General features: G+C 42.5%; 1 protein-coding gene across 4 annotated transcripts in view; it reads right to left on the bottom strand.

Moving 5' to 3' along the window:
• LOC131681490 (stathmin) overlaps window positions 1–14,734 on the bottom strand; it is a 123,343-nt gene that overhangs the window by 58,323 nt on the left and 50,286 nt on the right. For 2 of the 4 annotated variants that reach the window (XM_058962297.1, XM_058962300.1), the window contains exon 2: window positions 5,407–5,490. The exons of the other annotated variants lie outside the window; for them this stretch is intronic. In XM_058962297.1, the coding sequence (XP_058818280.1) occupies window positions 5,407–5,490 (84 nt within the window). The remainder of the gene's footprint in view (window positions 1–5,406; window positions 5,491–14,734) is intronic. 4 annotated transcript variants of the gene reach the window in all.

Here is a 14,734-nt window from a genome sequence, read left to right as displayed (position 1 = left end):
GTGAATCAGCGGGCTTCTTGAACCACTTCGGCGAATCTTTGTGCTATCACTCACTACTGGAACATTTCCTTCCTGCTGGAAAGCAGCGCATATGTTTCCATTTCATAAAAAAAGGAAACAAATCGAACATTGACAATCATCGGGGAATATCGTGTTTCACTGCCGTATCAAAACTATTCGAGTATGTTGTTTTAGATCCTATTTTCTTTCACTGCAAAAACTACATTGCAGACGACCAACACGGTTTTATGCCTAAACAATCGACAACGACCAACTTGCTCTCGTTATTATCATATGTACACGATGAATTCGCTGACGGGTTGCAAACCGATACTATTGACATGGATCTATCGGCGGCCTTCGACAAAATCAACCATGAGATCGCAATAGCGAAACCGAACAAACTCAGTATTCATGGACAACTTCTGCGCTGGGTTCGCTCCTACCTCGATGGAAGGCAACTCCAAATCGGCGTTAAGGACTTCATTCCTCCTCTACTTTAATGACGTCAATATCAAATTACAAGGACCACGCCTTTCATTCGCTGTCGAGCGAAAATATTGACTATTTTGAAATGTAATCAATTTAAGCAACCACCATTGGGGCCATGGGATTTATTGGTGAAGGTAATAAACATAAACATTAAACTAAGCTCGGTGCATAGCAGTCAACGAAAGTGAAAACTTTTCTCTTTTATTTGCTATCAACGGCTGTGCTGGACGATTAACGATTCGGCCGGAATTTCCCCCCAAAGTGAATTTTGACAGTTCGTCGCTGTTGTGCTTTCTTATGACAAGCGCCATTTAGCACATTTCGAGAAAAACGATTTTTAAAGTTTGAGATATCTTGAAACTTATAAATAGTAGAAATAATTCAGATTGGCAATTGATGCTTCTATCTATTCTGTATTACTATTCAAATTCATTCTGTATTACTATTCAAATATTACGAAAATCGGTTGACTATATGGCGAGTTTTTACTAAAAATGTAAACAAAAGTCGCACTCACAGGTGTCATAGGTGTGACAAAATTTGTATGGCGTGTCATAATCGTGCTTAGAAAATTTTCCATACAAATAAAGCATCAATTACGGGGTGGAGATAGCGTAGTTGGTAAATCGGTTGCCTTGTACGCAGCTCACCTGGGTTCCATTCCCAATCCCGCGCATAGGGTTAGAGATTTTTCTAAAGAGATTTCTTTAACCCGACAAAGAGGCGAATGATTCTCAGACAACTGAGAATAACTACAGAATAAAAGACTTACATACTGAAGATATGAAACATTTATCCTAACTTATTGGCTTATAGAGTCAAAAAGTCACAATATTTTAGTCGCTCTTCGTGATTGCCTATTGATGTCTGTTCGCTCGTTACGTTGCTTACATAGACCTCAATTGGAAACCACAAAAAACGACTAAAATGCTGCTGCTGGTTGCAACATTAAGTGTATCGTGTGAACTTAGTCTAAGAGCAAAAATTGAAAGTAAGCATTATCTATCAATTCTTTGATTAGTTGATTAATATGTGATTTAGCAGCAATTGCAATTGGTATCAGATTGAAAAAGAAAACCGTAAACTTGAACTTTAGTTCTATTGCTGCTGTGTTGGTTTCTTCATAAATATTAGTAAAGTTAATAATACAAGAGTGTATTATGTTTTACCTCTTTTTGACCTGTTCACTTTTAAACGAATTTTTCTTTTACATATTTGTTAAAAATATCACGATTTGGCGGAGTAGTAACGACATTTAATTAGCAAGGTACTGGTGTGATTTTTATTTTTAAATATTTAGGGCCATAGTACTCAAGGGAGAACAAGAAGTAGCAGAAAGAAAGTTTAGAAAAGCTTGGTATAGTGTCATATGAGCAAGCTTAGAGTTTCCCGACGACTTAACACAATAACACATGTAAACCGTCAGGGTAACAATTTAGCACTTGGTGGAAATATACCTATTTGTGCGTACTCTCTCCGTAGAGTGTATTTGTTTTGCAACGTAATGCTCACAACTGTTACATGTGTTCGTTCACTTTTTACGCAATTTTTTGTTTATAATTTGGTTCGTGAAAGATTTTGTTAGTCCAGATAGGTGTAGTAATTTTTGTTGTACAATTGTACATAAATAACATAGGGTTTAGGTAGGTCTCCGTTCTTCTTTTGCAAAAATACGGCTGCACTGGCTATGCTGCTCAAAGATGACAGCTATGTGACGAGGCGGTTGGTGTTTGTTTTGGCCGAGTGCGGAAGGAGGCCATCGTAGAAAGATTAGTTAGTGACGAACCATGGCAATCGACAGACGTCCGTTACAAGTTTTTTTTCGGGGCAGTTTTTGTGGTTCGGGCACCAGTGACAATAACGTCATCGGTTCGCCAACAGGTGTTAGCTAAGTGTTAAGGAGTGTACTTGCTTTCCCGGCTAAACGAAAAGGAACCGTGACATCAACCGTTCTCGCTATAGAGGATAAGTCAAACGAGCCAAGCTCTCCTCTATAGCTAATTGACAAAGAGAACGAAGCAGGGTGGAGAAAGCTCCCACTGGGAATTGCGCTGCGGTGACTTTCGGGATCGCTTGCGGCGAGCAAGTCGATCCGGCGATAATTCGCCAACGTCGCTAGGGAGGTTGTAACAAAGGAGCCAAGCTCACCTCCCTAGCTAAACGCTAAGGACTGCTGCCGAAGCAGCCAACGACATTCCGGAAGAACTAGGCCGTTGTAGTCCCGGCCGGTCGAACGAAACCGCTGTCTTCCCGCCAACAGCAGATCGACAAGCAGAGTTCAAAGAGCAGAAAGAGGATTTGGAGGAAATAAAGTCGGTAAATTTAGATCTATTTTGTTTACCTTTTTGTTGTGTTACGAAAATTCGAAATTCTTGTAGAGGCACCTAGGCCGCCTAGCAAGCCAGTGCAGGATGCATTATGCTATATTTCCCTCGAAGGAAAAAAATTAAATTCAACTAGTTTTTCGCATTTAAGCAGATCATATACGAGGTAACAGGATATACGCCACATCGTGACTGGCACCTTCAAGTACGCTCTCCAGCTTTGCGATTCTTCTAAATATTGACTGACCCAGAGTACGACAAGTACCAAACGAGATCTCTTCCATATTTTTCTTTTATTTTAAAGTGAATTAATTTAAGAACGATATTCCGAAAGTCTACTACTAAAGCATTTTTACATCTCGATTTCATAGTCATATTTGTCAACACAAAATCTACAGAATTAGCCGCAGATCACTCCTGAACAATATCAAATCGGTTCAAGAGAACGGTATTGATCGTGATGTCTCAAAAAGGGAAAAACCTGTTGTTGCTGGCACTCAGCTTTGTAATTCCCACCATTTATGGTGCCTGTGGTCACAAATGCTTCACTAAGGTTGCCACAACTGCATAGGGTCAGCCAAACCGTTTTATTCGAAGCGAATTTCGACAGCTTTTGCCGTTTGAAACGATCATCCACAGAAAACTTACATTACACGCGTTACATATTCCTATCCCGGCTACTGTAGGAAATCTGCTTTGATATAGGTCTCATCAAGCAGCGTGGTGTAGAATTTCTGGGGCGCATTTTGGGAACATTCTTCTATAGTTGGTCCCTATTTTGGAAGCTCTGTAACTTGTACGTTTTCAATCCGAATAGTTTCATTCGAAACATTTTGGCCAAGTCCTGCATCAAAATATTCGGATTCCGTTTGAAATGAGCTATGCAGCGCTCTCTAGGTTTCTAATGCACGTGGTTCCCGGTTTTCGTTCAGCTCTTGACTTGCGGACTACTGTCATCCATTAATGAAACCTTTCGAGCATTTTTGAGACGGTCGATTGATCTACATCCATCAGTTTTTCCAAGGTGCGACACCCCATGATTGTTTATGTGAGTGAACAAAATCCTGCCGCGAACGGTTTACTGATTTTCTTCCATCTCGTCTGGAATCTCACTGACAATTGCACAACTATCCGCTAAGTTGTGAACAATACATTTTATAGATAAACTGGGCGAAATTTAATTAGGCATGAAAAAAGTTACGCAAGTTTGAGTGTCGCAATGATTATCGATTTATCCTTTATGGTGCAATTTTGGGACAACGATTGGAAAATAAATACATTTTTCATGCAAAATATATAAATCGCTCAAATTTTTATTTTCAAATTAATGGCACCATTTTAAAGAGAGTTCCAATACTCAATTCTTCGTCTCTTTAATCATCAAAACCGGTGAAAAATATCGGGGTTATTCAAATTTTCATAAGGTACGATTTTTTTCACTTGGAATCTTATGAAGTCATAGGATCTATTTTTCTTTTGCATATTTTTTACAATAAAACGATTATTTCATTTTTTAAAGGTAGAATATTTCATCATAGTGCATATTATATTGTCAGGGTTCGTCAATCCCGAAATATATTGAGCAGCCCACGTATTGGCAATGCTGCCAAAGTATATGCTCGTTGCTCTTTTCCGTGACAATCGAGCTTGGTCCAGCTGATGTTGATTGGCGTCCCTCCTACTTTTAAATTGTTTTACACTCAATTCCCATTACCCCCCTGTAAACTCTCATCAATTCAAATACTCCCTTTCTCGGTGTTACAATGCGAAGGAGATGGAGTGTCACCTAATATTGCCCACGGCAGCACTTAAGCTGGTTTTGTCCGAAACTCTATAGTAATGTCGTAACCAAATTGAAATAGAGTGAGAAATTTAATTTACATAGCGTGAAACCTAAATTGCTCCCAGAACAATATGGTGAGATTCCGTAAAGCACTGTGACCGAGGGCCATAGCAATTGACATAAGTAGAAATTCTCAAAGGGCTCGTTGCCGATATTAACTCTTTGTTTGAATATTGCACTCGCGTCCACTCTTATATCAGTTTTGTTTGATTGTTATCGTATGCGTGTGATTTTGACACATTTTAGTCGTTCGGAAAACTTATTAGGTGTCATACCTTGACTCATTTGATTTTGTTCCACAGCTTGGTCTTGTTTGAGTCAGTTTATTTATGTTGGGAATCGAACCCAGGTGAGCTGCATACGCAACAAAATTACTTTTGCCATAATATTAATGTGAACCTATAAAATATAAAAAAATAAAACCTTTCATAATGTGGGTTAAAATCTCTTGCGAATTGACAAACCGACAATTAAAATGCTAAATTAGTTACTGGAAAGCCGTTTCGAGTCTCTCTCATCAGAATGCGACACTAACTTAGTGACAGGACTAAGCTAGCGCCGGAATGACGCTTTATCCAAAAAATGAAAACACTATTAATGTTTCTGAGCAAAACCCTAGTCCTGCGTGATGTTCTGCAAGAAAAGGAGCTTTAATTTAAGCCGATGAGAATTAATGAACCGAAAATGCTTTAAGAACATAAACGTAATGATTTTCTGAATAACGGCAGTATTAGTATATATACTTACTGATAAATTTAACTTTCTTCGACGATTTCGGCTGCTTGGTGCGTGTTTTGGTTGGTTTCTTTGTGGGCACTGAACGACGATTCACTACGGATCACAATCCGGGCAGCGGATAAAAACAGACACAGGAGAGAACGGTTTATAATAATTGATATTTTTTAAGTATATGTACAACGCTTGAGGTTACAATGGGTTATTGCGATATGGAATGGGATAGGATCATTTCCCTACAACGCTGCTCAATGTATAGTGCTTCTAAAAATAAAACGTATGTTACACTTGGAAAAACACCCAGAGTTTGGACTACATAGGCGGAAATACAACAAAATTAAAAACAAAGCCTAATTTTTATAAATCCATGGTAGATTCAATCCTTTTAACGTATTATTCATAAAGTGTCATGTGGATGAGTTATGGCACAATATGAAATAATTCAAATCTGCTAAAGAGTGCAACACCAGAAATAATTCAAATGTGATGGTAAGTTGTGTTCCACCATATAGGGATTTGAAAATAAATTAAATCTAGAGAAAATTTTCAATAGGACGTAAGTAACAATGAGAGATTCTCTTTGGGGTCTTTCTCTTCTATTCATTACTCGGCCATTTCAACATTTACTACTCTACTCTTTGCATAATATTCTAGTAAAAACCTTCAGCTTTCGATATGTGCTGGAAAATTAGTGCAAAGTGTTGTATTGACGTCGTAATAAACGAAAGAGAAAGAAAACAAAGAGAGGCTCTCAATGTTACTTACGTCCTATTGAAAATTTTCTCTAGAAATATTTCCACAGCATAAGCAGTGTGCATTTCAATGAAAGAGGATTAAAAGTGGATCCCCTGCAAATGAATATGAGCTGCTACGGCACAGAAAGGAGGGTGCACATATTTGATTTGATTTTCGCAACGTACCACCGCCTGAAGGTGTGTATTATGTTAGCTTGAATGCGACAAGGACTGCAAAGTATTCATTTTTAAAGCCCCATAATCCACCGTGTGTGTGACTGATTTTGTTTTGTATACGAGTACTTACCATTGGAATAGAGGATTAAACGAGTGGTAATTATTCATGAGTTGAACTATATTGTTATTGCAATTACAATCATTATGGTAATTAACTTAATGAGTTTCCTAGTTAGGATAACAATTCATTGACAATTTAACCTTGAATCGATAGGTAGATAGGTATTTCTTTAAAAATACACGTGTTTAGGCGTATTCAAAATTCGAATCGAGCACCTCAATTTCTACTATCCGAGTTAACACATTAAACAGAGTAAACAGACGCTGCCCTAACTAGTATGTATGAATAGGGAAACTAATTGTAATAAATTTAAATAACTGAGAATACATCCACCCTATCTGCCCTGTGCGTTGAAAATGGGCTGCGATATCGTCAGATTAGAGTACTGACTATACTACAATATTTAATAACTCCCATTAAATACATACCGTACTCCTTGAATACAACGAAGCAAACTGCATTATACCCAGTGATACTCTCATACTTTTTGAATAGTTTCACCATCTCCATTCAGTAAAATCTGCAACGTTATCAATGCCTTGCAGACCGGCGTCAGCATTGTATGTATGCACTTCTATATGGAAGCCACAGAAGGGACACCACTAGGAATGACGATGACGTCGGTGCAAACAGGAAACGGAATCTTCCTTTCAAAGCACGGTATAAAGGGATTTTCATGACAGATTCTTCATATACCCGTTGTTATCTGGCACAGTGCGATGAACGGCAGTCGTTCAATGTTTCGCCTAGTTCAAGACACTTGAGATTTTTAGTTCTATCTGAAGATGATGATAGGAGAAACAAAAAAGGGCTACGAGTATTCCTCATGTATATAAGTATCTCTTTCCCTCTGACATATCATGGTCTCCAAGAAGTGTTAAATGGGAGAAAGTGCATTCGAGGATGTTACTTGGAATAATTCTTAAATGTGTGTAGAAACCAGTTTAATTACAAACGATAGATAATTTTAACAATATATCGTATATGATAAGTACAACTGATGACTGGAACTCTTTTTTTAAACAATACTGAATACTAAAAAGTCACTCTCGTGATATTCAGTACATTGATAATAATGTATTAAAGAGTTCTACGTGCCCAAGTCTTTCGATGGAAAGTTAACATTGATCTTTGATAGGCTAAAAGAGGTTCTACTCACTAGTTAGAAGCTTTACATAAAAACGACTTTAGATAAACTTCTTCCTCCGAACTCTTTCTACATAGATCTACCCGCTGTGGTCGGGGGTCTAAAATTGTCCAAATGATGTGAAATTTGACATCTGAGCTTACTTTGACATTTGCCATAATATAAAGAGCTTACTTTGACTTGTATTACAATTCATATGCCATTCAAAAACATTTTTTTGGAATGCCCTTATGTGTAGTTAATGGCGTCTTGTGCAGGAAGTTTCCATAGCTTTGGTTCAAGAACGATATTTCCATAAAGCAAACCTCTATGGTAGAAAGCAATTTAAACTCGTCTTCGTCTTTGACTGAAACAAAAACAATCCTCGCGAAATGCCTCGTGCAGGAATACTGGCGAATGATGCTATTGAAGCATGTATTATATTCGACTTCACAACTCGCGATATTTGTGCTATCATCCTCAATATGATTGTTTATAACAAATACAGAAAATACGTATATTGTTCAGGATTCAGCATAATGAACCATTGCCTTCTGACAATTTCAAAAGGGCTGTATAATACTGTGGTAGAAACGAGTTGCCACTAGAGATAATCGGGTTCGGATTCCTTAAATTTAAAATTTTCGGGTTTGAGTTTTTGGAGTTTTAAACTCTCGGGTTCGAGTTTACAAGTTTGGAAATGTCTGGTTTGGGTTTCTAACAAAAAACATCCAACCATTTCTTGTCGCTGTTTACGCGCATACACCACACCTAGTCACTTGTGTATAATGAACTTTAATTAACCTATTTTTTCGCCGATGATCCACATAATTTTGCCGAATTTTTGTTGGCTGGGTGTTTACTGAGACTTTTGGCAGGTGGTAGTTCGGTGTAATTTGACTTGATGCAACAAGCGTTAAGAGCTGTCGAACAGTGGTGTCGGCAAGTTAAATTATCAGTTAATCCAAACAAAACTTCAATGGTTCTTTTTATAACGAAGCGTATAACAACCGGGGTTCGTCCCTTCCAGTTCTTTTATCAGATCAAGTAAACTACATTGAAGTTATATTGGATTCCAAACTGAATTAGTTTGTTCACGTTAGGAATCAGGAAAGCATGAATGGCTTTCGAGACTTTTGGAAAGACGTGGGGTCTCAAACCAAATACATTTATTGGATTTACACGACAATGGCACGTGTAGTACTATTATACGAATGCCTTGTGTGGTGGCAGAGGAGAGAGGTGATAACGGTCCAGTCAAAGCTAAACCATCTGCAAATAATGGTTCTCAATGGCTTGGACTGGTGCTTTCACCACAACTCCGACAGCTGGTCTTGAGGCGCTTCTAAGTACCGAACCATTACACATACATTTCAAACAAGAAGCACTATCATGTGCATACAGATTGCAGCTTAATGGGATTTGGAACAGTAATAATGTTGATCTTGCTACCAGTCATACATGACTGTGTCCGCAAATGTTTACATGGAGTGAAAATATTCTTGCTCCCAGCGATAATACATTCACTTGTAGTTTTCCTTGCAGGAAATTCCATGTGAAGATTCCCTCTCGAGAGGAGTGGTTGTCTGGCTATATGGAGAGACAACCATAAACGCAAGTAGCCTGTTACACTGACGGCTCACTGATGGAGGGACGTGCTGGTGCTGATGTCTACTGCCGTGAAATGAGACTGGAACAGTCTCACTCGTTGGGTAGATACTGTAGTGTATTCTTCGCGATATAACCGGCCCTTCACTGGAGCTTGTCCGGCGAAGTTATAAACTTCGGTTTCAATAGCCAGATTGCAATCAAGGCCATTCAGCGAACACTCGCGTCATGCTATGCAACGTGCATATCAGATGGGGAAGTCTGCTACCATCATATTACACAATGTTGTCTACCTATAATATTTAAAAGGTTTTCGCACAGAAGCAATCAAGTTTGGCAGTTTTTCCTGACATTGAAGGTGCTTCAGACAGAATGTCATTCGAATCCATTTTTGAAGCAGTACGAGGTCATGCAGTACCTTTATACATCGCGAACTGGATACACGCAATACTAGCAGCCGAGTGTTTGTGGATGTTCGCAAGATGTTGTTCTGTCGCTACTTTTATGGCATCTTGTCACCAACAGCTTGCTGAAGAAACTTGAAGAGATTGGATTTCCGACATATGATTTCGCTGATGATTAGCATATAATGATCACCGGTATTTACATTAACATATTATTTTATTCGATGAAGCAATGGGCAATGGTATTTTCATATAGGATTATCAGTTAATCCAAATTAAACATTAAACATTCTTTTAACGTAACGAAGAATTGCAACCGGAGTTTGTCCGTTACAGTAATTCGAGTCTGAAATTATTCACGCAGATCATTTTAGGAATGTTCTTGACTTAAGACTCAATTGGTCTGCTCACATCGATTTCAGAATCAAGAGACCGTGCATGACCATCGACCAATGCAGACGTGTTTTCGGAAAATCTTGGGGCTTATACCATTGTATATTCACTGGTTCTACACTACAATTCTTAGATCGATACTTCTCGTGTAGCAGAAGGGAGAAGTCACAACAAACTAATCAAAGCTAAAACCATCTACAGAGGATAACGATGACTAATGCGTTCATGAAAACACTTACTGCAGCTCTAGTTTGAGACATTAATGAACATTAAACTACTGTATGTGTTTCTTAGCATACAAGTAGCACTTTCTTGTGCATACTTTATTAAGGTTACTGGATTCTGGAAACGTAACCCAATAAATCGTGCAACTAGCCACATACTATAGAGGTCCCACATTGTTATTTGGGATCAGTTTATACTTGCTTCCAGTGACCTTACACTCACCTCTAATTCATATTTTAAAACTTTCAATGTGAGAAATCTTCCTCCACAGAAATTGCGAATTGAACGACAACTTGAAGAAAGAAATAAAAATAAATAAATAGAAAAATAAAGCTTGTTACATTGTTGGTTCTTTGTCAGAGAGCTGAACCGGTTCTGGTGTCTACTGTTGCGAAATGGGACAAGTCCAACCCTATGCGTTTGGTAGATACTGCACAGTATTTCAAGCGAAAATTTTCGCGATTTCGTGTGACGTACAGTCGGGAGTTCAACAGGGAATTTGTGGCACAAAAAATTATTATTGCTCTGACAGTCAGGCTGTCCTAAAACAGTTAGTTCTGCAGCTTCCAGATCGAAATTATTAATCGCACGTCGAACTCAAAGCGAAGAACTCAGCATTTAAAACAATTTCTACCTTTTATATGTACCCGGTCTTTTCGGTATTACTGGAAATGAACTGGTGGACGAACTGACTAGAGCAGGCGCTGCGGCTCCGCTCCGCTAGCGAATGACGGATCTCAATAGTAGCATGTCTGTAATAACATACGTACATGGAACTATTGAGAACCAGAGCTACAGGTCCAAAGCCCTGGTAAAGGAGGATGGTTGTGATGATCCGGGCCGAGATCACCACGTAAAGTAAGGTAGGGCATAACTCCAATTCCAAGGCGTGAAGCGACCCGTGCCGAGGGATGAGTGATCGAGGGGGTGAAAAAGATGCTCGGTCGTTAACGGAGCCTGTGGGGTACCTGGGCAACCCCCACAGTAAGCGTCCCTTACCACGCTAATGCGGAGCTCTGGCGTGGCGGACATTTATTTCTCGCGCGACTCGTGGGATTTGATATGGAGAGCAAAAATAAATATACTAAACAAACGGAGGTGCCAAACCCCTTCGCTAGAGGTGGTTTGGCGAGGTCTCCCCCCCCCGTGGGGAGAGTAGTGGAGCGATGAGTGCTGCATCCGAAAGCACCAGTGACCCCCCAGCAGCGGTAGGCAATAGCCCTACCAATGCATCGGAGGGGCCAATATCTGCGATGCGCAAAGTAGCGAAGCAACTCGATTCTATAATCGACTTCGCTAGCGCAAAGCAGAATATAGCCAAGGAGTTGAAGTTGAGCCTCCTGGAGCTCCGGAAAGCTGTTCGTGTCGCAAGACAGGAACAGCAGGCCTATGCTAAGAGGGTGGAATGTCGGGAGAGGCCCGACAGAGAAACCCAGACAGTGGCCTCCAATAGGCAGGAACGAGAGAAGGTCGATAGAGGTTCACAGCAGAGCCTAAAAAAATTGACATTTCTACGTGAACTTGAAAGAAAACAAAGTTCAATTCACCCCCGCTGCGATGAATGAAATGTTTGCTTCGTTTCTCTCGTCATTCGTTCTCCCGACGCAGCGCAGTCAGGTTCGAACATGTTCGGTTTCAGAAGCAAAGTGAATTTTGTTTCTATGCTAGCACTGAGAGGGATTATTGAGCAAAAGTGCACCAGATATAGATTACGCAGTTCTCTTAGGCTCGAAAATGTAGAAGATGCTAACTTCTGCCTTCAAACTGTCGACATAATAACAAATGAATGCTTTGGTTGATGAATGAATTTATATTTCCTCTGCACTCAAGCATTCGATTCTGCATGAAATTTCAGTCAGTTGGAAAGTGAATGAATGAGGGAGGCGTTGAATCTGAATGTCGGTTTCGGTAAATGCAAGCAGAAATAGGTAACTGATTTTGAAATTTCGTGGCTCTGGTTCACAGACAGTGGCCTTTACCTTCTACGGAGCAGCCACGTCGATCGGAGCGGCGACCGAGTTCCCCTCGAAGGGAAAAGGAAAGGGCAATCGCAAGACGGCATCAAACGCGAAGCGCCCTAGGAAGTCGCCAGGCGAGGGTGCCAAAACCGACACCACTCGGCGTGCAACCGTCAAGGTCAAACGCCGTCTGGGCGAGGTAAGCGAGGGCGAGAGTGACCTCGCTGTGGAGAGCGATGGTACCAGCAACCCGGCACGACCGGGGCAGGGGGGCTCAAACCCCTGGACGCTGGTCACCAAGAAAAAGCCGGCACCGAAACCGGAGGTACCGCGGCCTGCGAGGAAGGCCAAGGACAGAGGCGAAGCCTTGTGGTTAAAAACCGACAAGGACAAATACGCCGATGTCCTTAAATCGATGAAGGCGGCCGAAAGCCTCTCGGCCCTTGGGCAGGATGTGCGTAGCGTAAGACGCACCAACACGGGAGAGATGCTCCTGGTGCTGAAGCGAGGCGCACAATCAAGTGCAGTATACAAGGCCTTGGCCCAAGAGGTCCTTGGTGAGGGCGCCCAAATCAGGTCGCTAGGTGCGGAAACAACTCTCCAGTGCAAGCACTTGGACGAGTTCACGACCGCAGAAGACGTCGTCGCAGCCGTCAAGGAGCACTGCGACGTCACAATCGAGCGGGCCTCTGTGCGATTGAGAGATGGACCCTCTGGCACCCAAGTAGCCTACCTCAGGCTACTGAAGGCGGATGCCAAAAAGGTAACCGAGAAAGGGAAGCTGAAGATCGGCTGGTCGGTATGCCCTATTAGTATACCCCAGCCGCCTTCAGTGGATAGGTGCTATCGGTGCCTTGAATCCGGCCACAAAGCATACGAATGCAAAGGCATAGATAGGAGTAAACTATGTCGTCGCTGCGGCGAGGAGGGACATAAAGAGCGGGGGTGCACTAAGGCATATAAGTGCCTTATCTGCACCGCTAAGAAGCAAGCCCATAAACATGCTATGGGCGGACCTTCGTGTCCCTTCGGCGAGTTAAATAAGAAGAAGCCGTGAAAGTCACACAGCTAAATCTTAACCATTGTGCAGCAGCCCAACAGCTGCTGTGGCAGTCGGTCTCGGAGTCGAGGACAGATGTCGCCCTCTTATCAGACCCGTACAGCATCCCTGCCGGCAACGGCAATTGGGTGTCGGACGGGTCTGGAATGGTGGCAATCTGTACAACGGGACGGTTCCCGGTTCAAGAGGTAATACACCCCTCCGCCGAGGGTGTGGCGATTGCCAAGATCAATGGTGTGTTCTATTGCAGCTGCTACGCCCCACCAAGGTGGCCAATAGAACAGTTCTACCAGATGATCGACAGGCTCTCGTCGGACCTCGTGGGCCGGAAACCGGTAGTAATAGCGGGAGACTTTAACGCTTGGGCAGTGGAGTGGGGCAGCCGCTGTACAAATAGCAGGGGTGAAGCGCTTGCGAAACTCGATACTGTGCTAGCTAATGATGGCTCCGCTAGTACATTCCGTAGAAACGGAGTGGAGGCGTGGATTGATGTGACCTTTGCCAGCCCGAGTCTGGCTCCAGGCATGGAAAGGGTAGACGAAGGCTACACCCATAGCGATCATTTAGCAATCCGCTTTAAGATCAACTATGGTGTGCAGCATCCGAGGGTGGGAGATCCCTGTCAGGTACGCGGGTGGAAGTCAAATCACTTCGACAGCGAAGCTTTCACCGCGGCCCTGGGACTGGAGGCCAACACCGACAGTCTAAGCGGGGATGCGCTGGTAGCTGTTCTATCACGCGCGTGCGACGCCACTATGCCGAGAAAAACACTGCCAAGAAACGGTAGATGCCCGGTATACTGGTGGAGTGCCGAGATTGCAGCTCTACGGTCAGCCTGTCTCAGAGCTAGACGTAGGATGCAAAGAGCTCGCACCGAGGATGCAAGAGAGAACCGCCGTGAAGTGTTTCGAGCTGCGAAATTGGCCCTTAACAAGGCCATTAAGAGCAGCAAGAGAGCGTGTTTCGACAACCTGTGTGAGAGTGCCAACGCGAATCCGTGGGGTGACGCCTACCGGATTGTGATGGCCAAGACCAAAGGGGGCTCCTCACCCCCAGAACGGTCTCCGGACCGGTTGGCAACGATTATCGAAGTACTCTTCCCGTCTCGAGCCACAAGCCCCTGGCCACCTGCACTACGAGACAGTGCGGGCACGGTCGAAATGGTGGCTCCAGTGACGAATGAAGAACTACTCGCAGTGGCTAAATCCCTAGCAATGAACAAAGCTCCAGGGCCGGATGGAGTTCCAAACAACGCTCTCAAGGCAGCGATCATAGCGAACCCGAACATGTCCAGGCTAGTTATGCAGAGATGCCTTGACGAGTGCCGTTTCCCCGATAGATGGAAAAGGCAGAAACTGGTGCTGTTGCCGAAGCCCGGGAAGCCGCCAGGCGACCCATCGGCGTACAGACCAATCTGTCTGATAGACACGACTGGCAAACTGCTTGAGAGGATCATCCTCAACAGGCTCACCCCGTACGCGGAAGGTACGGACGGTCTGTCAAGCAACCAGTTTGGCTTTCGGAAGGGTAAGTC

Source organism: Topomyia yanbarensis, chromosome 2, assembly GCF_030247195.1.
Source record: "Topomyia yanbarensis strain Yona2022 chromosome 2, ASM3024719v1, whole genome shotgun sequence".
NCBI classification, from domain to species: Eukaryota; Metazoa; Arthropoda; class Insecta; order Diptera; family Culicidae; genus Topomyia; species Topomyia yanbarensis.
The sequence above is the reverse complement of the archived record's forward strand: the minus strand, read 5'-3'. Positions and strand labels throughout refer to the sequence as shown.